The sequence below is a fragment of the Branchiostoma lanceolatum genome, chromosome 11, assembly GCF_035083965.1.
Source record: "Branchiostoma lanceolatum isolate klBraLanc5 chromosome 11, klBraLanc5.hap2, whole genome shotgun sequence".
Lineage (NCBI taxonomy): Eukaryota > Metazoa > Chordata > Leptocardii > Amphioxiformes > Branchiostomatidae > Branchiostoma > Branchiostoma lanceolatum.
In genome coordinates, this window is record NC_089732.1 from 17,777,223 (window position 1) to 17,802,206 (window position 24,984).

The 24,984-nt window shown below is 41.4% G+C and overlaps 2 protein-coding genes and 1 long non-coding RNA gene across 6 annotated transcripts in view; 1 reads left to right on the forward strand and 2 right to left on the reverse strand.

Annotated features, from left to right (window-relative positions):
- Positions 1-398: 398 nt before the first annotated feature.
- On the forward strand, positions 399-24,523 carry LOC136444473 (uncharacterized). The gene is made up of 3 exons (XR_010757273.1): positions 399-445; positions 16,173-19,157; positions 20,581-24,523. It is a non-coding gene; the product is annotated as an uncharacterized lncRNA (long non-coding RNA).
- Positions 2,454-6,915, reverse strand: LOC136444470 (dynein light chain Tctex-type 5-B-like). The gene is made up of 2 exons (XM_066442035.1): positions 4,100-6,915; positions 2,454-3,379 (listed from the first exon to the last, which is right to left on the reverse strand). Exons 1-2 carry the CDS (start codon positions 4,376-4,378, stop codon positions 3,176-3,178), a joined length of 483 nt encoding a protein of 160 aa, XP_066298132.1. The 5' UTR covers positions 4,379-6,915; the 3' UTR covers positions 2,454-3,175.
- LOC136444459 (RNA exonuclease 1 homolog) overlaps positions 7,593-24,984 on the reverse strand; it is a 51,691-nt gene continuing 34,299 nt past the window's right edge. For 3 of the 4 annotated variants that reach the window (XM_066442014.1, XM_066442013.1, XM_066442012.1), the window contains 9 exons: positions 20,619-20,741; positions 19,157-19,294; positions 17,955-18,068; positions 16,207-16,280; positions 15,607-15,711; positions 11,991-12,106; positions 11,589-11,727; positions 9,210-9,330; positions 7,593-8,993 (listed from right to left, as the gene is read on the reverse strand). In XM_066442014.1, coding sequence (XP_066298111.1) covers positions 8,902-8,993; positions 9,210-9,330; positions 11,589-11,727; positions 11,991-12,106; positions 15,607-15,711; positions 16,207-16,280; positions 17,955-18,068; positions 19,157-19,294; positions 20,619-20,741 — 1,022 coding nt within the window. In that variant the 3' untranslated portion in view covers positions 7,593-8,901. Of the gene's footprint in view, positions 8,994-9,209; positions 9,331-11,588; positions 11,728-11,990; positions 12,107-15,606; positions 15,712-16,206; positions 16,281-17,954; positions 18,069-19,156; positions 19,295-20,618; positions 20,742-20,880; positions 20,929-24,984 lie in introns of all 4 variants that reach the window. The other variant, XM_066442011.1, reaches the window with a different exon arrangement.

The window sequence follows — 24,984 nt, forward strand, 5'->3', positions numbered from 1 at the left end:
TTTGGGGCGTCCAGATGATGTCATATTGTGGTGTCCGCTGGCCTAGTGGCTAGGCCAGCGGACACGGGAGAGATGTCACGTTGTGTCCTCATTACACCCAGGTGTAAAAATGGCCCGGGTACCTGTCTTCGGTTGGGGAGGTAAAAGGTGGTGGAAGGAGAGGGTTTGGCTCCGCCCTCCATTGCCGTGCCATAGACACAGTGGATAACAACCCACTGCCCATTCAAAAAGGTCACCCATAAATCAAGTCAATGTGGTTATACGTACACAAGTTCCACTCCATAACATGGTCTAAAACAGAACGTGCTCTCGGCACGGTGTGTCACATGTCACGTCTGACTGGAGAAGCTGGCCGTGTTAAGCCTCATTCGAAAAACCTACTTAAGAAAGGACAGTATTTAGTTACCACACTTTACACAAGGTGCGTCCTAAGGTGTGCACAAAGGTTAGTAGATGTCTACTAGATATCGTATGTGTAAAGAGGACTGGTAGTGACCATGGAGAGCGGACAGTACCGACAGTAGCGGAATTAACAAATCAAATTCCTGTCGTCGGCGCTAATCTCCGTCTCCTATACGGTCGTCGCCTTTTGAAACGGTCGTTGCCTTTATACGTGTACCAGTACGCCCCGTCACTTTAAGTGCAATAGATATCAGCATGCTCTGTGTACACCGGGATGTTTCGTGGCGTAGCTGATTAGGATTTTTACCTTTGCCGAGAAGGTTATGTTTTCATCAGCGTTCGTGTGTGTGTGTTTGTGTGTGTTTGTGTGTGTGTGTGTGCATGTGTGTGTGTGTGTGTGTGCATGTGTGTGTGTCTGTCACCACGATAACTAGCCTGGATGCCAGACCCACAATCTCTAAAATATATATCGTGTAGGGGTCTGGTCTGGTCTCTGTAGTAACTTTCTCGCCAGCTCAAATGCTGGGCTAGGATCCCTCCACTGGAGCAGCAGCAGGATCAGCAGGGAGCCATCATAGTTACGCCCTGCTCTGATTGGATAAAGACTCCCAGCTGTATTGGGTTATTTTTCAAAATATCAGCAAAACTTCCGGTTTTGATATCTCGTGTTCTAGACATACTATGGCCATGCTTTTGGAGTGGTACATGTAGTTAGCTTTTTGGAGGGAGAATAAGTCGTGTATGTTTAAATTTGGGCCACCTAGCAACTCGTAGCTTTGGAACTGCAGGGGCCGATTTTGTTTTAAACTTTAATTTAAAAGAGAAAAACTCAAGAAAGGATTGACGGATCCCCATGGTTTATGATATGTAGACAGCTTTTTACCACGTAAAAAGGGGTGCTGGGCTCAGCAACATCACCACAGCAGAACTTCACTCACTGATGAAGGTCGGGGCCGAGTGGAGTAGAATCGAACCCGTAGTCAACTGTTACAAATCTGTCTGTGCAGATCTGTTCCCAGCCCACCAAGGCTAACCCTTGGGGTGTATGCGTTCCGTGGGTAGACTCTGCAAAAGGTCTCGGTCTCATCAATGACAAAGACCTTACATTTCAAGAACAAGTCACCTCTACTGTGACAAAAGCGTCACGTAGACTGCACTACCTGAGGCTTCTGTCCAAGCAGACTTAGTCCTAGTTTACCTGTCCCTTGTGCGCCCAGTGCTTAAATACGGGCATGTCCTCCTTGTTGGATGCAGCAAGGAACAGGAGCGCCAACTAGAGCGAATCCAACGGCGAGCTCTTCGTGTCATCAGCCGAGCAGGCCGGCGTGATGTGCCTGAACTACCTACCCTCAAGTCTAGGCGCGAGGATGCCGCTGTCAAACTCTTCAAACAAATGCTCCAAGATGACCACCCCCTACACGATCTCGCCCCCCCCCCCTGTAGATCCGCAGCCACTGGTCGGTCACTCAGGAACAAACACACCATCTCCATCCCCCCAGCTAGAACCAAAAGACTACAGGGCTCTTTCCTACATAAGGCAATCAGTTTGTACAACAACCAGTAGCGCCCAATGTGCAATACCGCTTGGATGCATATATTGATATTTTTGATATATTGTATTTTGTTTATAGGTGTTTTCTATTTTATTGTATATTTTTAGTGTCTGACCAACAGAGGCCATGTAAATATCATCGCCATTCAGGCATGTTATTTTGTCTGTAAGTTGTGATATTTTGAATAAAGAATTTGAATTTGAATTCCCCGTGTTGGTATCGCTAGATGTCCCCGTTCAAGGTCTATCAATAGAATATCAGACTTATTTTGTTCCAAACATGATTTAGGAACTTTTCTGCTGTCTTTTTAAGTGTCCATCTATATAGCTCGATCTTTTTCTTATGTTATATACAGGTCTTCGCGAAGTTCAACTAAGTTCAGAGGTCAAGCGTCACTGAAAACTGCTCAGTATCATTAAATTGTCTACCGAGTCTGGACGTTCAACAAAATCTTAAATCATGTTGTTATTCAACGCACTAGCAATGACCCGATCTGGATACTTGATAGATAAGACTTTTATTAACAATAAACACATGTAATCAGTTATTAGTTACTTATCAATGTGAGAAATACATAATATCTATTACATGTTCACAGTACCGAGAGTGAGTCAAAATTGTGCAGCCCTGTGATGGCGCACGTCAAACTTCCGACATAGCCTAGATATATATAAAGATACAGCACACATTTTCACATAGAACAGACTGTCTGCTGCACGGTAGATTTGTGTTAGTAGACAGTATAGTCCGAGGATTACTCCTCTTGTTCCACAAACTGAAGTCATGAACATGTACAAAGAACGGAATGGATTCGAACACCAAACCATTGGTCACGGTAATCAGGAGGGTATCTGTGATAAACCGTTACCCACATGAAAACACGTTTATGGACAAGGTGTTTAGGCTAGCCTTTTGCCTATGAAGCGGTCTAGGCAATATCTCTGATCAAAGAGATTGAAAAATTGTTAACATTTTATAAATCAAAGTAAGGCATAGATATGAAGACAACAATATCAATATGAAACAAAAAGAAAGTGGGGACATGTATCAGTTATCCGTTACTCTCCAAGCAGAAGTTGGAGGGGAGAGGACACTCAGCAGATATCACCCCAGCAACCTCAATGGGAGAACTCTAACGGGAGAGTAGTTTTCCTGTACGTTAACGTGTGTTTGTAGACAGGAAAACACGTAATTTACCGCCCTAGTTCCACATACTACAATCATTCATAGTACATCCCCCAGACGATCCCTACTGCGAACATCTGCTGATTTGTGAATGTGAAATCCGCATAACTGTCTATGTCTGGGTTCCAGATACACTGGCTGGATGCGTGTACCTCTGACTTCTTCCCCGTACCCAGATGGACGAAACACACCAGTTTGTACCGCGGCACCTGTAGGGCTTTCACTCGGCTCTTAATGACCTGTACAACAGAAAACACGGAGGCAAATAAAAACGTTAGAACAAAACTGACAGTGTGCATTTCACACTTGCAGCAATGGTGGTTTGGGTGGAGATGAACATCAGTAAACGCAAATTATGACATAATTTGCATTATTTTGCATACAGTTTTTACTTCGTGAATTGCGTTCTGCTGAACGTTCTGTTCTTGTGACATATTTGTTATCAAAATGAAAGCAGACCTACAGTAGACTGCCATATATCATATATAAGCTATATCTGCTATAATGTATTATCATGTCATATGTTTACGGCCAGTTGTGTAAGTCCGAAAAGAATTGGTTGGGGCACAAGTTATCGGGCATCGCGGTCGGTGTAAGCCTGTCATATCAAGAACAAAGCGAAGAGAAAACTCCATGAGAGAGACAGCATCTAAAAAAAAGTAACCACACACTCTAGGAATACAAAACCGTCATCCAATTTACCACCATACACCAGAAAACCAGCAAGTGTAATATGACTGGTCTAGCCCGGGGCGTGCACGTGGCTTGTTAATTACAGCTCACTACATCTCCACGTAGACAAAAGACCCTGCCATTGAGGATGGCATCTTAATTAACCATCCGAGGGTAGACCTTGCGTGTGGACCCCCTCCCATCCAATTTATCGATAGTAATTTTACAAACTTGCCTTAAACTTATGATACATTTGAGATAAACACGCCACACGTACTGACACCCACCTCAGACAATTCCTTCGCTAGTTCGTTGCTATCCTCAGGTTTGTACCGCCCTTTTTCCAGTCGTGATTCTAACACGTCTTTGATAATCTCTCGAACCTTCCTCACGGGAAATTTGACATCAGGCTCCGTTCTGTAGGTGTTTTCCACGATGACCTGAGTTCGGGCGGCAGGGCCCCCGCGGCCGGAGGACTGTGTACTGGACGCGTGTGTCCGCACGGACGAGGCCGACAGTTTCCGGATAGTGGTTAGAGTGTAGATATCTGGTCTGAGACTGGACATCCTGGGCACGGCTCCGGTAACGCAACGACTGAAGAGGGCGGAGAAATCAGGTGTGAAGCTGTATTTGAGCACCTGTGGACGCAACGGTGCTCCGGGATGTTGAAAAGTCCTTACAACACTCCAGACACAGGAAAGGGTGTTAGGCGCAAATTGATCTGCATTAACGCGGTGATTACGGCTGGATTGTTCTTGTATGGAGGTGTCAAAAGAGATCAAGTCAGCTCCTCCCTTTTCTGGTCGGTTCCTGCAATATATTGTTGTCTGGTAATGTCGGTCCGTCACAGTTTATTCCGTTCATCAGGATTTGTTCAGAGGTTTGTTGGAAACAGACATTTATCAGGTCTCAATCGGTGCGAAATGACGTCCAGAGTCTGGTCTGTATATGTGTCTTCAGTCCGCCTTAAACCCTCAGTTACAAACCATGGAGCTTTTGTCCGTCCCGACCTGAGCCAACAAAAGCTTCCCAGCACTATTTCCGCGGCGTGCGCGATAAAAGAGACGTCCGTAGAAAGTAAACGTCGATCCGCGATGTTTTCCCTGCTGCGCGGCACACAGCCCCGATAATTGTACCTGTCTCGTATCGTCTGCGTCGTCATGGCGACGCTAGTCAAGTGAACTTTCACCCGAGAGTCGCGTTGTTGCGCGGGATTTAAACTGATCCTTTAATAGTCCTTAAGTAACAGGTCTATTTCCGAAACGTTACTGACACAAATAAGATGGAGCCAGGTAAAACTCTTACTAAATTGTGGTCAATCCCGTTACATAACGTCCTGTGTGTACATTGGGACAGGTCATTTGGCCATGTTGACCCGTCGGACCTGAACATTCCTGATAAATGACAGACAAGTGGTTCATAGAAGATGAACAGGATAGGCTTCACTCAGACGCCTGAGGGCACAGAGAACGCCTATCGTTGTTGTTGTTCTGTAGCCTCTGCACTGCCACTACCCAGATGGTACATGACATTGCAGTCCGACAAAAATGGTGCCTTTGCGGGTAATGAAGCTTTGTAATGATTCGGTAAAAAGGATCTCAGAAAAAAACGTTTTAAGACCGCAAAACTCTGCCAATGTATTATTGCGGTTTGAACCACAAAGATTTAAAAGTACATCCAAAATGATAATTTTCCCCAAAATTTAATCCCCTATTTTATCATTGTTTTAGATACCTTGTTGAAACAAGTCCTGACGTTAAAAGCCTTCTGCCACTAAAAAAACCAAGGTCATAGCATGTCAAGGACAAAAGATAGAGAAAAACAGGAAGCTAGTGCCATAGCAATACCAAGGAAAGCCGGCAGGAGGCCCATAGACAACCTTGACCATCATCTTCCCAATACAACCCAAAGATAATTATGAACCATCCATAGCTTCTCGAGTTCTGCTGATAATGTATGTGAAAACGCAAACATACATATGGCCACAGCAAGTAAATTTTATGGATGACATCCTCCGCAGACTCCAAAATTAATGAGATAGGGCCAAAATAAAAACCATCATGGTTATCATACCATCATGGGCAGGAACTACTACACTGGGTATTCATATGCAATGAAACACCTTAGACTGTCAACGTTTACGACATATTTGCCAATTTTTGGCATGTTGACCACCGTCGGAGGGCAATGAAATTTCTTGTTTTTTATTTCGAAATCAGGCAAAAATTAATGAGCGCGCTGATGTCATCCATAAAAATTACTTGCTGTGGCCTATTGAGAAAACACAACTCAGCCAGACATATTTGTGGTACACAAACCTGAAGTACAAACACAGCTACATGTCTATTGCTGTCAACCTTGTCCCAATGCTAATCTTCAAACAGATGTCCGTCGTGTTGTGGTGGCATGTTTTAGGAGAACCACACTTCGAGCAGGTAAAGAACCCACCACACTTAATGAAAAGAGCAGGGTCCCTCCCAGTGTGAGTGGATCAAATAAATCTGTCTGCATATGCAGCTTGTAATCTTCAGTGCAAACCTGTTGTGTTATGCCATGATCGATGAGGCGGTTTACCGGGTTATGCAATACAAAAAAAAAGGATGTTTGGACCAAATATTCTGGCTAATCTGTTTGCTGGCAGACAACACTTCTTTTAATTTTGCACTGGGCCTTTGAGAGTCCAGCTAATGATATAAGCTACACCCTTGTATGTACATGGGCTTGGTCAGAAAGAGTCTAGGAAGTTGAGGGTACAAGGGGTGATCAATAAGTCCTCCGCCTCACCCAGAAAAAAGGTGCACAACTCAAAATATCAGGGAATAATTTTAAAGAATAAAGGCTTTTATGAATGTCTACCAAAATTCAAATCATTGTGATCATTAATTTGCAGGTAGCACCCAGTAACGCTAGGTGAGGTAGAAGGATAATGACATGGACAATTGACTTTTTATTGAGCTGTGACCTGAGGTGTGCGGGCCGACGTCCTCTGCTGCAAGTCAGATACCCACTTCTTTTTAGTTGAAACAAGAAGGGAATGTTCATCAAACATTTTGACAAAAAAATGAATGTCTTTGAAGATCTTATGCCGATTTCATGGCATGGGAAGCTCTGATCACAGTTCAACCTTGTTTTTCTCGACACTTACCTACTGATTTCAAATGGACGTCGACTGAAAAGTGATGACCACATTGGATTGAAATTTTGTGGATATTGCTAAAAGACATCATACTTTATAACTATGCCAAAAAATTTGAGTTGTGCACCTTATTTCAGGGTGAGGCCGAGGACTTATTGATCACCCCTTGTATGTCAGCGTTAACACCATTACTTGGTACAGTACAGAAAGACGGGAAGGGTGGGGGGGTTCAGATGATTCAACTCAACAATTTTGCCCACATTTTTTTGCCACACCAATATAATTTCTTGGTTCAAACAAGTAATGCTAGATTGGAATATCAATATGAAAACAGAATCTGAGGGGAAAATCTGTAGTGCACACAGTTTCATGGAGTGAACTGAGTCAGATGCAAGTTTTTACCCCAGCCCTCTGCTTTCTTGATCTCCTCTTGCTACAATTCTACATTAAAAAGTCCAAGAACCAAGAAATCAAATTGCTGCTTTATGGCCTTACTCAAACTAAAGAATCTGACAAAAAAAGATAATCACAAGATCACTGAGGGAGACTAGGGTGACTTAATTTGGTATGACTTACTCACAGAAAAGCAGCTTACTTCCAGACTGTTATGCCAGCAAGAACATAGTAGACTCATGACATCCAAGTAAAGATAAAAAGTGTAGGAGGTATCCTTTAATGTATTATTTTCTGACAACTGGAAAAGAAGAGCAAAATCAAGTAGATGACCGAAGGAAAGTCTTGTACGGAGGTCTGAAGGTAGCAGTCCCTCTTTCTTCAGTAGTTATATAAAAATCATCTTATTGGTGAAGTACAAAATCCTCTTTCAGTAGAACCAACGGAACATTTCCGTCTAGTTTACGTTATCTGTAGAAAAAAAGCCTGTACAAGTACAAGTAGATGTGTGTACAAGTAGATGTGTGTACAAGTAGATGTGTGTACAAGTAGATGTGTGTACAAGTAGATGTGTGTACAAGTAGATGTGTGTACAAGTAGATGTGTGTACAGGTACATGTGTGTACAAGTACATCTGTGTACAAGTACATTGTGTATATAAGTACATGTGTGTAAAAGTACATGTATGTTTGCTGTGCACATAACAACTCAAGCCAGAAAGGTCTTCAACACTGTTGTTGTCTTGCTTGTCTCATGAAGTGTGTCAAAACATAATAACGTTTCATAATAAATCATCATATGATATCGTAAAACAAGATTTTCAACCAAATCAGAGCTATGGAGGGAGGAGGGCAATGGAAGATCTTAGATGTATCCAGACTGACAGGAATTTCAGAGAATAGAAGTGTTTGGGCCAAGCAAAATTGATGTTCTTCAAAGGATTTCCTTTTTATCAAAAATATTTTCAGTTCAATATCTATCTTAGTTGCCACCTATCATGCTGGGAGTCCACAATGTAAATAGTACATTATCTGGTGGGTCTGTTGATACTACTTTAAAGAGATGCTACGTTTTCCTAACTCAGGTTATCTTCAAGGAATAATGACTTAGTCTCTCATGAGACGCTGAGCAACAAAATTGGTTGCCACTTTTGCTAGGGTTCCCGAAAACACAACTTTTGTTTTGCTTGGTCTAAAGTGTCAGAAATACTGTACCTGCAATATCTCCCATGCTAGAGTCACATTTCCAAACCAAGGCCAGGCTGGGCTGTTTGCAGGAAGGAAAAGTAAAAGTGTATCAAAATTACACAGCTTATGCTCATGACTACTTTTTTTTACATCTTGTGTGTTTCATTGTCTTTTATATCACACTTTTCGTTCCTGAAAACTGTCTGGCCAGGAGCCAGTTCGGAAATGTGACCATTATACGGTGTATTAATGTAGAACACCATCTAGTCTTCCTCCCCTCACATGCATGCCCCCCTCGCCACTGCCTGGTCTACACGCTACCCAGCTTGCTTCAAAACCATTTGTACTCCTGCAGTCTCCGTCATGTTCAGTTTTACAGCTTGCTGCTCCTGATGTCCTCCTTGATGCGCCATTTCATGAGGTCCACACAGGCCACCGCATCTTCCTTACTGTCATGGCCGCCCACTGTAGGGACACAACAGGGAACAATGTGTCGCATCTACAAGAAAATTGTCCCTATACTTTGGAAACTATTTCAGCTGCCATCTTTAAAAACTTCTTTCAATTTGTATTTACAAAACCACGATGTAACTTCCTTTTCTCGGGGATTCATAAACTCAAACATGTCCTGTTCCAAAATATAAGAAAGATGGTATCACACAGAAGTTCCCGTGGACCTACCGTCATTTTGTATGATTTTCTGCAGAAACTCGTTCATAAGTGTCCGGAGAGCTCTCTTGAAGGGCGGCCCCATTTTATGGGGAAAGACAACAGAGGTGTCCACAACTTTACTGTGAATGATCTATGGAGAAGAAAACAAATCATAATACATATTTTGGCATCTAAAGTAGAGATCATTTCTTACAAAAAATGCCACAAACGGATTTGACTATATCTGCAGATTTGGCAGCTCTCACAATGCAAAAATATGGAAATACATGTGTACATAAAAGATTGCTTTGTTATCAGAACAGATACGTTAACCTCACCTGATTGAATTAACTTGAGGTATTATAGAGATTTACATAATACAATGCTTAACTTTCTTCCAAAACTAAGGTATTCACGGATCAAATTTTCGCCAACCACTGTTGCCTTCTTCAGGATCAATAATGACCAACCCCTGCCGAACGTAAAATCGCGAGAGTTACAGACATGTGACTTTATTGAAACGTGTCATTGCGGATATGTGACGTCAGTAATTGGTCAAACGTGCCAGGAAGTTTATAACGCCCACAGTCTCTGTTGAGTGATGGCTGGAGTGCCCTGATGTATATAGCCTCCTTTATACCTCTCATAAAGTCCTGCTCAGTGTCCAGTATTCTGATTTTGTCCAGTGAAACGGTATGGCCCGGAGATTCAATGTGGATGTGTTGAGAGACTTCAGACGAATGCGAGCTGGCTCAGCTGGGGCGTTTGTGTTCAAGGAATCTAGTTCTCAATGAGCGTTCTGTCTCACCGATGTAGAAGTCTTCGCAAGTCCCTTGTCAGGTGGTTCCCTGACACGGAATGTGGCACACTACGCCACACTTCTCTTCTCTTGGGGTTTTGTCCTTCGGCGCCACGAGAAGCTGTCGCAGTGTGTTTGTAGGTTTGAAGCAGGTGGAGATCCCGTGTGAAGCAAATATTCTGACTAGGTGTTCTGAGACGGTCTTGATGTACGGAGGGGTGATGCGTCCCTTGTCCATTTCTCTCATTCCCAAGTTCCTGTTGTTCTGTTGAGGGGGCTTTGGTGCGGTCGCCTTGTCTATGGCCCACTTAGGGTACCCGCAGTCCTTCAGTGCCTGTTGGATGTGTTGTTTCTCTGTCTCTCTGTCGTGTGGATCCATTAGAATCGTGTCAGCTCTGTGGAGTAGCGTCTTCACGACCCCAAGTTTGTGTTCCAGAGGATGGTTGGATCTGAAGTTGAGGTATTGGTCTGTGTGAGTGGGTTTCCGGTAGATGTTCAGACGTAGTGAACTGTCGTCTTGGATTGTGGTGAGAGTGTCGAGGAAGGGGAGGGTTCTGTCTCATTCCTTCTCCGATGTGAATTTGATGTCGGGGTCCAGAGAGTTGGTCTATGAATTCCTGTGCGTGGGCTTAGGCCTTGGTGCATAGGCCATATACATCAGGGCACTCCAGCAATCACTCAACAGAGACAGTGGGCGTTATAAACTTCCTGGCACGTTTGACCAATTACTGACGTCACGTATCCGCAATGACACGTGTCAATAAAGTCACGTGTCTGTAACTCTCTCGAGTTTACGTTCGGCAGTGATTGGTCATTATTGATCCTGAAGAAGGCGACAGTGGTGGTCGAAAATTTGATTTCGTGAATACCTTTAACACTAAGTTAGTGTTGGAAGAAAGTTAAGCATTGTATTATGATTACTACCAACACAGATGAGCTTTCATTATAATTAGAGATTTACATACATTAGCCTATATTGTTTAGTGAGTAGAATTCAAGATTTATTTTATACTTCCATTTTGTACTTTTTAGTTCACTGTACAAAAGTCAGTGTACGTTTTGTTTTCAATGAGAACAATGCTTAACATTGGAATCAAAAGGAGAAAATGTGGATCTTCACTGAACATACAATTCTTGCTACCAAGAAAAAAACTTTGACCGGGTCCTAGATCTGATCTGTAGGCAGTCGGCTGTCTGTGCAATTCATAATATAAACAATTTTTGAAGTCTGATGCTTGCCTCTACAAACTCTGCATGTATGGGAGAACGTGGGATGTCACAGAACAAACACTCACAAACACACACTCAGCATCTAGCATGAAACACACACTCAGCATCTAGCATGACTGGTTGCGGCATGGTCACAGTCTTCTTACACTATCATATGATGTTGATGTCATAGTATTTTTAAGCAACAACAGCCAAGAAGGATCAAAGACAACCTTTTCCATAACAATTTTGCACGAAACCTGCATGCACGACTGTCCCAAGAATACCCTGAGGCTCATGATCAGTTTGTAAATGTATAACAATCATACAACAAATGTGTTTCATTTTGATCCAGTTTATCTGATATATTGATATTACGAAAGGACAAAGTTGCATCCTACCTTGAGTGATAATAGGTCACTCTCCAGACTGTGTCCCAGAAGTATAGTATCTGCACTGAACATACTCAACAACACTGCCTGAACATCCCTTATAGTTGTCTCTATACCAGCCATGTCCTCTTCTTTGATACCACTGAACCTATAGGGGAGACCAGCAAAGGTAAGGTACAGGATAAATGAACATACAGGGGAGACCAGCAAAGCTTAGGTATGAGATAACATCAACGGGAAGACCAGGAAAGGTTAAGTACATGTATATGTACCACATGTATATATAATACAGGATAAATTAACATACTGGGGAGATCTAGCAACGGCAAGGTTTTATTTTGGTGCCACAAGCATTTCGAACAATATCAGTATATCTGTATTTCATATTATATTTCCTATCATGCGACTTACCTGGTGTTGTAGTCAATGACTTTGTTTTCAGGCTTGACCAGGGTCTCATATACAAGTTTCATTGACCAGTTGACCACAGAGACTCTGGTGAGCTCCATCCCTCCGTATGTGTAACACTGTCATGGATAAAGGGTAGAAATACAGCTTTGTCAGACAATCAAAAGCTGTCTTGAATATGTGTCATGCCAAAGACTGCAAGAGAGACTTTGCAAAATGCCCCCAAATAAGCTTTTTGTCTACTGCGTGGTGGTAAAGCTGCATTTTCTACTGGCAAGATTGTTATAAATATTTCTGGATGATGGGTGTGCATGGAAAGATGAGAGCCCCTTTGCCAGAGAGAGTTGGATTGGCCATGTAATTGAAGGAGAACCCTATATGAGACTTATAGAGCAATCGTTTATAGGCTAGGCAAATAAACGACGGTACGATAGCTGTGGTACAGCCATTTTTTGTGACAGCTGTTGTTCAACAGCTTTTTATAGGCCTGTGAACAGGATTATAACGGTCCCCCAAAAGTGCAAAATGGAACGAAATGGAACGAAATGGAACGAAATGGAACGAACTAAAACATATGTAACATTATGAAATGAAATACCAGTAGATAGCGAAATATAAGGAACGTTGTAACATTCACAGTAGACCGGAACAGGAAGCAAATATAACGTGTTTTATTTCTTGAATCTATTTGATAATATTAAATACAACATCTTTGCCGCGTTTGTGTTGCTAGATTCTTCCCTGAAAATGGGAGCGCCGCGTGCAAAGCGCTCGGCCGCTCTTCCTTGATTTTACTGCAAATGAACTACTGCAAATAGCAGGGAAAACCAGCAAACGGAACTGAGTATCGAAGTAAGGACTAGATTATACAGAAGTTGGTGGTAACATTGCATCTCGTAATTCACCAAGAGGGCATGAGGCAAAAGTAATTTCATTATTTAAACAGCGTGTTTGCGTGTTGTGTGAACTTTGAAATACATGTCCTGCTCGTTCACACCCTCCCTTTGTTTTGTCGTGAACAAGGAAGCAGAAATCACCAGAGGTAGTTCTCAGCCCACGTCCGTGGTTGAATGGAGTATGAAATTTTACATTGGTGACGCAGCGCAGAGCTGCATTTGCATATCATTAGAGGAGGGGTCCATTCTCCAACAGCCGACCAGCCGAACAATTGGTTGTATAAAAATCGTTGTTGCGGAGATATGCATATGCTACGTACTAGTTATGGACTAAACCGTATGTAAATAAAACTTGGAAGTCGGAGTTTGATTCAACCTGTCGGTAGCACGCCCACGTGCACAGTTCCGATGCGCTGGCAACATTGGCGGTTCATTTGCATGCGGGGCTCCATTTTCAACACGCAAACACGCTGTATAAATAATAAAATTACGCTTGCCTCATGCCCTCTTGTTGAATTACGAGATGCAATGTTACCACCAACTTCTGTATAATCTAGTCCTTACTTCGATACTCAGTTCCGTTTGCTTGTTATCTCCATGAAAAAAGGCTTTTTCATGGATATACTGTAACAGTTTTGCTTGCGTTTGGTGTTTGTGTGTATGTATGTGTCACCGGATGCTTAAAGTCACCATAACTGTAGAACCTGTACATGGATTGTGATGATTTTTGGTATGTGGGTGGGTGTTAAGTGGATGTAGGTCAAGGTCGATTTTGGGCCCCCTGGCATGTGTGACTGGAACTGCAATGGCGTATTTGTAAAAATCTTCAATGTAGAAGAACTGAAGAGAGGATCGACAGATTGTCATGTTATTTGGTACAAAGATAGGTTAGACCAAGATGTACACACTTAAGTGCAAACTATGCAAATGAGACCGAATTTGCATTAGTAAGGAGGTAAATCGTTTGCATGGGTGTCGTCGGATGCTTAAAGTCAGCATAACTGTAGAACGTGTTGATGGATTGTAATGATATTTGGTATGTGGGTATGCGCTGGGAGGAGAATGATCAAGGTCGATTTTGGGCCCCCTGGTTAGTGTCCCTGGAACTACAATGGCCTATTTGTTAAAATGTTCTAAAGGGGTATAACTGAAGAAAGGAACAACAGATTTTCATGTTATTTGGTACGCAGGTAGGTTGGACAGAGATGTACACACTGAAGTGCAAATCATGCAAAGTTAGTGTGTTTGCGCGTGTGTGCGCGTGTGTGTATGTTTGTGTCACCGTGTGTGTATGTATGTGTCACCGGATGCGTAAAATCAGCATAACTATAGAACGTGTAGATGGATTGTAATGATATTTGGTTTGTGGGTAGGTGCTGGGAGGAGAAACGTCAAGGTCGATTTTGGGCCCCCTGGTATGTGCCATTGGAACTGCAATGGCGTATTTGTAAAAATATTCAAAGGAGAATAACTGAAGAAAGGAGCGACAGATTTTCATGATATTTGGTACGCAGGTGGGTTGGACAGAGATGTACAAACTAAAGTGGTAATTATGCAAATTCGGACTGAATTTGCATAAATAATGAGAATTATCTACTCTATTGTGGGCTTTGAGGTCGCACCATCTGTTCGTCTCTTATCTAGGTCAACTATTCCCAACAGGTCCCAACAGCTGGTGGTCAAACCACAAATGGGAACACTACCAAACCTGTATGTGGATACCCTTTGGCACATAAAATAAAACAACCAGCGGCAAAAACAAACAACTAGGGCAAATAAAACACATCATATATAAAAACAAATTTCATGGAGATTTTGGGTCTTCGGACTCTTGTTTTCCCTGCTATTTTCAGCAGTTCATTTGCAGATAGTTGGTAAACACAAAGGAAGAGCGGTGGATAACTTTTCACCCATTTTCAGGGAAGAATTTAGCCACACAAACGCAGCAAAATAGTTGTATTTAATATTATCAAATAGATTCAAGAAATAAAACACGTTATATTATGTATTTGCTTCCTGTTCCCGTCAATTGTGAATGTTACAACGTTCCTTATATTTCGCTATCTACTGGTATTTCATTTCATAATGTTACATATGTTTTAGTTCGTTCCATTTCGTTCCATTTCGTTCCATTTCGTTTCATTTCGTTTCATTTCGCACTTTTGGGGGACCCGATTATAATATACATTGTAATATGACATTCTTTTTAACTTACAACAGCCTAGTCCTTCAACAGGGGAATGTTGCGTGACCTGCACAGAAGGTGTCAGAAATGGCAGCTAAATGGTTCGTTGGGATGGACCAACAGCTCTTGTGCAAGAGAGACTTCGAAAAATGCCCCCAAATAAGCTTTTTGTCTACTGCGTGGTGGTAAAGTTTGATGCTGTGTTCAATGGCCGAAAAATCTGGAGCCAAACATCTTATGAGAAAACCTTTGATTTCCATCAGCAGATTTTTTTATTTATGGACAATTTGGCAATCAGGTCAAATCTAATTCCAAACCAGAACCTTAGCCATGACTGGATGTTCAGGTAGGGTGGCCCACAAGACTCATGTTAGGCACAGTATAACAGAAATTGAACATTTGTACATGTCAAGTACCACAGTTTTTTTCCTAGTCTAATTTTGGGCTTTAATACATTTAGAGTTGGCAAATTTACTTGATCACATCTAAAATCCTTCCACTATCAGTATGTTGAGATTTGATGGCGTTACAAACTTACCATTTCACAGTCCAGTGCAAACACCCCTGGGTCCTCTGAGGGTGACTTCTGTAGGGTGGTGACATATCCGTCCATGTCCTCCTTCCTAGAGTCCCAGACATGCAGCTGGACAGTCAGTAAAAACACATGTTAAAGAAACAGCAGTATTTCAGGGTGGTTCCTGATGGAACAGCCTTGGACTACAACCATGTAGATTATGTATGATGTCAGTGTGACTTGTAGCGGCTTCTTGTTACACTTCTTATATGCAGTATCTACAAACATGATCCAGCAGCTAAGGAATGGAATAAAGCATCTTAATACGGATCCTTAGAATTCATACTTGCTGTAGTACTAGTCTACATTTTTAACTTAATATCTTCAAAACTAAAAGTATTTTGTCAGCTAATTCAAATAGTCATCACTGACAAGGTAGTCACTCCACACAATACATTTCATGCATTTCTATATTCCATAACTTATTTTCATTAAGGGTCCATGTGAATGACATATCATGACATTGTGTCATGACTTAATGGAATCTCACGGGACAGGTTTATGAAGGTCTCTCATGTATGTTCCTGCAGTTTCTGTGAGAGTACAGACTGAAGTAATCCCCACCTCTCCTGTACAGCAGCCGTCAGCCTGGGCGTCCCCCTGACAGCAGGTGTACCTGGACTCTAAACCTCCTGCCACTGGTACAGAAACAACCAACAACCTAAACATCATACTGTAGAATAATGCATTCAAGTTTGCAGCGGTTCAATGTCTGCAGTAACCTTTTCACCAGAAGCTTAAAACCGCTGCAAAATTGTTTGTTCTGTCTTCTGTCCACATAATAAGACATTTTCTCCTTACCGTGAAATCAAATCACAGTGAAGTTAAATACATTTTACAGTAATACATGAACTAAGGCCACACCATCTTATTTCCTTGGTTGTCAGATATTCTTATTAATAAACTTCCACGACCTCATACCTTCGCCAAATTATTTTAACTTTTATGACTGATGCATTATGAGTGTTTCTCATCAATTATAAATCATAACCAGTTGATCATCTTCTCCACTAAATAACAGAAGTTGTTCAAAGTATGAGCTTAACAAGGAGGGTTATGCAAATATTTATCAATTATGCAAATGAGGTCCTTATTAGCATAATTCAAGTCAGCGATGTTCACATTCACATAACTTCCAAATCCCACATGTTGATGAAATTGTCGTAATTTACCAGTATGAAACTATAGTAGTTTCTAATCAATCATGCGAATTAGATCTACATTTACATATTTTCTATCTATCAACATTCCTCTCTTCTTCACAAATGTCACATATTTGAAGTCATATCATGGAGTACAGTGGGTTTTTGAAATTGCCTCATTAATTGTGCAAATGAGAATCTGATTTGCATAAGTATTATCTAATTATACAAAGCATCACTTGAGCTATCTACATACAAAAGATCCTGATGATTCGTCAGCCCCATCTTGAGTTATAGCATTTTCTCATTAATTATGCAAATTAGGTCTTCATTTACATAGTCGATGACTAATAATATTTCTCTATTCCTCAGCTACATATGTCACATGTTTGAGAGTCCTATTATGAAATTTGGTGGATGTATAAACTTTCCTCATTAATTTTGCAAATTAGATACTGATTTGTCACTCAAGCTAACTACATACCAAAAATCATGACCATCAATCAAGCCCTTCTTGAGTTATTCCTTTCAAAGTCAGAAGCAAAACCTGCTCCTGCAGTTCCAAAAAAGCCGCTAGGGGCCCCCAAACCTATACCACTTACTCTCTGTCCAAAGAGCTATCTACCACTCAAAAATCATGACCACAGCATGTTCAGAACACGAGATATCAATACATGAAGTTCCGCTGCACTACCTTAACAAGCCGCTAGGGGGCCCAAAATCTAATCAATTTCACATCTCATCAAGACCTACCTACGTACCAAATATCAAGACAATCCATCCAGGCCTTCTTGAGTTATGCTGCTAATCCACACACAAACGCTACCCTCTGCATAACCTTCTTGGCGAAGGTAATAAGTAAATTTTCATGAAGAGATCACAATTAAAACAGAGGTCTGGGAGGAAAATTTGGATCCAACTACAATGTCATGTTTATGTAACTATATTGACTCCCTGAAACTTTATCCAGTAACTTGAGTAATTTTCAATTTTGAGTAAAGTTCAATTTTGTTCATCAAAAGTCATTAAGGAAGGGGAGTCACATAATATTTTGTATATTTTCCAAGACACCTTTAGTCACCTGAAAATTAAAAAAGAGGGAAATCAAAACTATCACATTACTGAAGTACACTAATGTGAGGCATAATGTAGTGTGAACTAATGCCTGACCTTTGCGTTTCCACAGCTTGCCATGGTGGTACACACATTCATCCCTCTTCAGGTAACGGTTGTTGTTCAACACTGTGAACTGTTTCCCACATCGAGCACAACACTTCATGGTAGCTGAGATAAGAAAACGGAAATAAATCTTTCATTGTTATGTGAACTAGAAATCTACACACTGAGAGCCAAGACAGAAACTCACAGCAATAGATTGCAGGAATGTTCAATGTTTCTACATGACACAAGGAGACAACACTACAGACTATTTTTAGCTTCAAAGAATTTACAAAATCAAAGAAATTCAACCTGGTGTTCAATGAAGGATTTTTGTGGCATATTTGGAAATATTATGGATGACGTAATCTCCCTGTTACTGACATTTAGCGGCACATTGCATTCTGATTTTTCCATATTTTCTGTGCTTTCAAAAGTGTAAAATCAACCTGCTCCATGGTCCATTTTTTTGCTGGCTGGATGTAAACAAACAAGTTACATTGGGCAGTGTCTACTCCCATAATGCTGCCATCAACCACAATAACTTCAAAGTAAAAAAAAAGATCTTTGATTAGTTAAAGAGATCTTTATTTATCTATTTATGAATCTAGTAATGTGCATCAGTAATTTCTGAGGTATGTGCAAGTCAGATATCCAGGTGTACAAGACAATCTTGAGAAGGCCTTGATAACTATGCATTCTACGATAAGGATGTAAGTGGGAAGAACACATATTGTACACCACAGGCCACAAATGAAATGGAAATTCTTAACAGTGAGCATCCGTTTTCCATTATATTTTGTATCCTCAGACAACTAAATCTGCGTTTCGGTCACTCTCTACCAGCCAAGAGAATAACTGTCAGTGACTTCGTACTGGCCATTCGGACACACATTGCTCTAACTGAGATGCAAATCAGTCACACTTGGCATACATGTGAGAGTAGTTCAGCACCAGTGTTAAAGTAGTCACAATGTTATTAACAGTAGCGAAAGTGGTACTGACCTATACCAGGTAACTCTCTTTCACAAAGAGGCATATTATATATTATCTAATTGAAATCATGCAATCTTGATTGAACTTTTTATACTGATCTGTAGATGATTCTGTCCATCTCTGACCCTGGCTGTATTTGGACAATGTTGTAAGACAGCCTGCTACATTCAACATGAAAATGACATGAACAGGAACTGAATGATAAAAAGACATCTTACGGTGAGAAGACTTCTTTGTTTGCTCCTTGAAGAGAACAGCTGATCCAGGCTTGTTCAAGCTGGGTCGTGGGAAACCGTTTTCCTTCAGCTGATCTTCAGTCAGTACATACTGCAGCAGATATCTGTACAGTTCTGCACCTATGGTACATATAGTCACACATTCAAGTCAATACATATTGCAGCAGATATCTGTACAGTTCTGCACCTATGGTACATGTAGTCACACATTCAAGTCAATACACACTGCAGCAGATATCTGTACAGTTCTGCACCTATGGTACATGTAGTCACACATTCAAGTCAATACATACTGCAGCAGATATCTGTACAGTTCTGCACCTATGGTACATGTAGTCACACATTCAAGTCAGTACATACTGCAGCAGATATCTGTACAGTTCTGCACCCATGGTACATGTAGTCACACATTCAAGTCAATACATACTGCAGCAGATATCTGTACAGTTCTGCACCTATGGTACATATAGTCACACATTCAAGTCAATACATATTGCAGCAGATATCTGTACAGTTCTGCACCTACATTTTTGTATGGTAAATGTAGTCACACATTCAAGTCAATACATACTGCAGCAGATATCTGTACAGTTCTGCACCCATGGTACATGTAGTCACACATTCAAGTCAATACATACTGCAGCAGATATCTGTACAGTTCTGCACCTATGGTACATGTAGTCACACATTCAAGTCAATACATACTGCAGCAGATATCTGTACAGTTCTGCACCTATGGTACATATAGTCACACATTTAAGTCAATACATATTGCAGCAGATATCTGTACGGTTCTGCACCTATGGTACATGTAGTCACACATTCAAGTCAATACATACTGCAGCAGATATCTGTACAGTTCTGCACCTATGGTACATATAGTCACACATTCAAGTCAATACATATTGCAGCAGATATCTGTACAGTTCTGCACCTATGGTACATGTACATGTAGTCACACATTCAATTCAGTACATACTGCAGCAGATATCTGTACAGTTCTGCACCTATGGTAGTCACACATTCGACAATAGCAAGTTGTAAATGGCATTGACAGTATCTATGAATGTTTCCCTGAACTTGAAGTAAGAATGATTTTTGTAAAATTGATTTGTCTTTTGCATTACATGATAAAACATTCTGCTTACAGTGAATAGATTGATGTTAAATAGCCTAATTTTTCTTTAATGGCCCCATGCAGACAAAGATAGGACTATGGATGACTGCTAAAAACGGTAAAGTCTGCCATCTGTGAATGCATTCTTGTGGATAGGGATAAAAAACAAAAGAGAGAACACCGTTTCCCTTTATTGTGAAAAGGGCATTTAAGACCTATTGCTTGATTTAGTTGCAGTAGTTGTATACTGGCTGTGTTAGATATTTGTATTTCCTGTCTTCCCTTGAAGTATCAAGAAAGTGCAACGATTGAAGGAGCAGTCCTGACCTTGTAAGGAGTCTCCTGAAGACTGACTGGTGTGTCTGTGGATGGAGAAACTGGTGTGAGCAGCCTTGGACCCACCCAGCACTGCAGCATGGGACATCTTAGGCCGCTGATGACTGGACACAGCTACAGGACACATACAGGACATATGCATTAATACATGTACATGACCCACCCACCCAGCACTGCAGCAAGGGACATCTTAGGGCTGGACACGGCTACAGGACACATACAGGACAAATACATTAATACATGACCCACCCACCCAGCACTGCAGCATGGGACGTCTCAGGCCACTGATGACTGGACACAGCTACAGGACACATACAGGACATACCATATTTTCTCGATTAAAGTACGCACCCTAATTAATGTACGCACCCCCGAGCAAATTTGCGGTCCTGAAACGTAAAATGCAAAAACCTGAATAAAGTACGCACCCCTTCTCCGGGCCGACGCCATAGTTGAAATGTCCCGACCAGTATATGTCTTGACGGCAGTTCCTACCACAAATTATTGTTTTAAAAGAGATTTAAGTCGTTTATCATAGTTAACAGGCCATGAGATATGCAAGTTTCTTGAGACGTCCAGCAATCTTCCGCCCGAGCGGTGGGCAGAGCAGCGACGCCCCGCTTTTCCAATGTTCAAAACGCACATGCTGCCATACCCGGCTTCTTTACGTTTTGTTACATGTTGTTCGACTTGAGCTGCTACTCAGCGCTCGCATTTCCCACGGCGCAAAGGTCGCAATAATTTTCGAATTAATAATGTACAAACTTTTACTTTTCGTAGCGCACGTGCTATTCCGTTAGTCATTGAATTGAAATACCTGAGCTACATGATGGAGATACGATACGTTAATTTCTGCCTGAAATTGAAAAAACAATATGTAATAAAGTGTTAAAAAGTTCCTTGAAATTTACACGCAAGATATACAAAACAGCATGTAATGGCAGGTTGAAATACTCAAGCCAGTTAGTTTGTGAAAGTAACGGAGAAAACGTACAGCCTGAGTGTGAACTTCCGGGTTGCAAGGCCGGCATATTTTCTCAATACAAAGCACATTGGAAACGATTGATGTATTACGTGGCGTGGGACCGCGCATGTTTTTTAAAAATAAAGAGAAGCCGCTTTTTGCAACCCACCAAACATTAGCAGGTGCTCTAGCAGCGCTGCGAGAACACTCAGTAATCTGTATAAAGAGCAGCGGGCGGTTAGTTCCGGACGGTTTTGTTTACCTGCTGACATGTATGAACAGGCACGTGATTCAAGCCTAGCCCAGCCATCTAAATATGGTAAATTTATGAAAACGTCACGCGCACTTTTCAAAACAGCCAGTGACAATAGCGGCGGGCAGGCAGACGGTTGCTATGGACTGGCGGTTGCTATATATATATAACACAATGATGGACGGCGGCAGCCTCTGTGCTGCGTTGAGGGCGTGATCAACGTGTGGTTTTTCCACAAGCCGCAAGAACTTGCCGTGGGAAAGTTTTTCTAGATGATAAATTTGCGATATTTGTGTGAACTGTTGCAAGAATTTTAATGCCGCGATACAATTTTTTTAATCATCTTCGACGCTATATCTTCACACAAGGGATTGGATATTGGAAACAAGATGTGGATATCGTGGCCAGGATTGAACGCTACTTGGCGGGACTTGTTGTGCTGGTGTAGCTTCCATGTCGCTTCAACAATCTTTGTCGATTTCAGCGGTGCCTTCTGTACTCTTCTGTCTCTTGGAAAGATATTGAAAATACCTAGGACACAATACAGAGGATACGTATCTTGGCAGTCCGTGACATTTAACGGTGGTGTTATATAAAGGTTTAAACAAATAATCATTCATTTTGAATAAACTAAACATCAACTAAATTTGCGTACATAATTTTTGAATCTTACCGTTCATAAATGTTCTTCCAATAAACTTAGGTTGCCAAGTGAATCTTTTCGGGGTCCTTGGGCACTGGGATCGCCTGGGTCCCGAACCATCTGTGCGCCGGGTGCTAAGTACGATGACTTGTAGTGTACGGAACGTATCTATTTTTCGTGTTAATATCAATAATACACAAACGAAACGCATTTGTTTATTGAAGTTCAACTTTATTTTTATGCGTCAACATTCTTATCTAAACGTTTTATGATATTTGGTTTTATGGATGAATCGGTGTTACTGGAAGCTCCCTGCGTCCGTGTTCCGGCTGGTTTGAGGTTCTACTCCGACTTGTCCGGACAGTGACCTCAAATAAATTACGCACCCCCGCTTTGGCGATGGCACGAGACACTTTTTGGATTTTGAAAAGTTTCAAAAGTGCGTACTTAAATCGAGAAAATACGGTATGCATTAATACATGTACATGACCCACCCACCCAGCACTGCAGCAAGGGACATCTTAGGGCTGGACACAGCTACAGGACACATACAGAACCAGGGCTCCAGACTATCTTTTAGACCTAGGAGCACTGTGCTCCTAACTCAAAAAAGTTAGGAGCACCAGCAAAAATCTAGGAGCACCACTACAAAAAGTTGGAAGAACAAGCAAAAGTCTTGGACATACCAAGTAATACTCCTATTAGTACAGTCAAACCTGTCTATAGCGGTCACTCAAGGGACTGGCCAAAACTGGCCGCTAAGGACAGGTGGCCGCTATGGAGAAAATGTTGATTAATTGACCACGAGTGACACATGTTTTCAGTCCCCACTGAGATACATTTATTCACCGTACAGTACACATGTAAACATTACATAGGTAAGGCACATTTTAGAAATTCGATTGTTGTTCTTCTACTTCTATTATGGGCTTGAAAAAAGAATTATTGTATCTGCCAACTCCAAAATCCATGGCTTGCTCGAGCTTCATGTCTGAACAGACCAGCATCGCCATACTCTACTCTTGATCCTTCGCGACTGCTTCGCTGCCGGCACACGCGTCACCAACGAGTTTTAATCATATGAAACAAAGTCCTTCGCAGCAAAATGCCCCCTAGTTAGTTAAGAACAAAATATATGTTGCTCAGTTGCTACTTACTGTTCGTTTTCGACCGTTTTCAAACATAAAATCGTGGCGACAATTTTCCTAATCTGTTGTTGTTTGCTTGTCATGATCGGCTTCTACCATTATGCTAATAGGGTAATGAGAGGAAGGTCGCTCTTTTGAGGGCTTTTTTCTTTTCAGAAAATTGCAACAGCCCAAATTTTACAACATAGTAATGTTTTCCATATTTAGTTTGAAGCTTTTGGTTCAGTAATTATCCTCAGTGATAGTTTGCAGCAAAATAGATTTAACACACTATACCTCCGCAACAGTGGTGTCTTCCGATGACCTTTATACTGCTCCGCCATTTTGAAAATCGTGTTTGGGCACATTTTCGGATGAAGTCCCGGGGAAAACGGAAATATTGGGCCGACATTCAGAAATAATTTGCGAACTTGGCGCATCAGATACATGTGCGAGTTGTATTTTCCAAAAACTACCGTAATCTTTGTCCAGTCCAAATGCACAGAAATAGTCAAATATGCTACGATGTACAAACGCAAGCCATGTGAAGAAATACTTGACTTCGCGTCAAACCATGGATAATCTAACGAAGATAAAACATTCTTGTTTTCTTTATTATTATCCTGTCAAGTTGATAACTGCATTAAAAAAATGAAGATTTTGAACCCGGCGTGCGGTGGCGATGCGGCTTCCACCGGCGCACATTGGCCGTTATCGGCAGTGTTACTGTACTCGAGGGACCGAAAATCGTCTGGCCGCGACCGCGTTGAACAGGTGGCCGCTATAGCCTAATTCTTAATGCTTATGTCAATGGGAAAAATCAAAGGGACCGACAAAAAGTGACCACTATGGGCAGGTGGCCGCTATGCAAAGGTGACCGCTAATACAGGTTTGACTGTATTAATCAATGTTAACAACCGGGAATAAAGTATTTGAATAGATAAAAGCCTACATTTGGCAATTCAATTCGTTCAATACCTTCCTACATGCTAAATGATACTACTATGAGGGATTTTTAGAAAAATTGGGCATAGGTTACCCGGCTGGCCCCTATCCGGGGGCCACGGTGCCTCAAGTTCAACAAGTTGGAAAATACACAATGGTATTTTTTACTTGGAACAAGGCAAGTAATGATTCACATAACATTAAATGATAAATAAATAGATAACTCTAAAACTTATCTATAATTGGTTTCATGACCAAAACAAATAAAGTCAAACTCCATAATTTGAAACTTCACTGCTGGCATCAAGTTCAACATTTTTACAGGCATTTTTTTCACCCCCACCCTGTCTACAAACAATCCAAAATACTTTAATATCCTTGAAATTCTTGCTCAATAGTATCAGAAATTATCTGTTTGTGCCGGC

Excerpts from the sequence above, each read along its gene's own strand:
- LOC136444470 (XM_066442035.1), bottom strand. The coding sequence starts at position 4,378 with ATGTCCAGTCTCAGACCAGATATCTACACTCTAACCACTATCCGGAAA. Across the intron at positions 3,380-4,099 it reads TAGCGAAGGAATTGTCTGAG|GTCATTAAGAGCCGAGTGAA; the intron begins GTGGGTGTCAGT and ends TCTGTTGTACAG.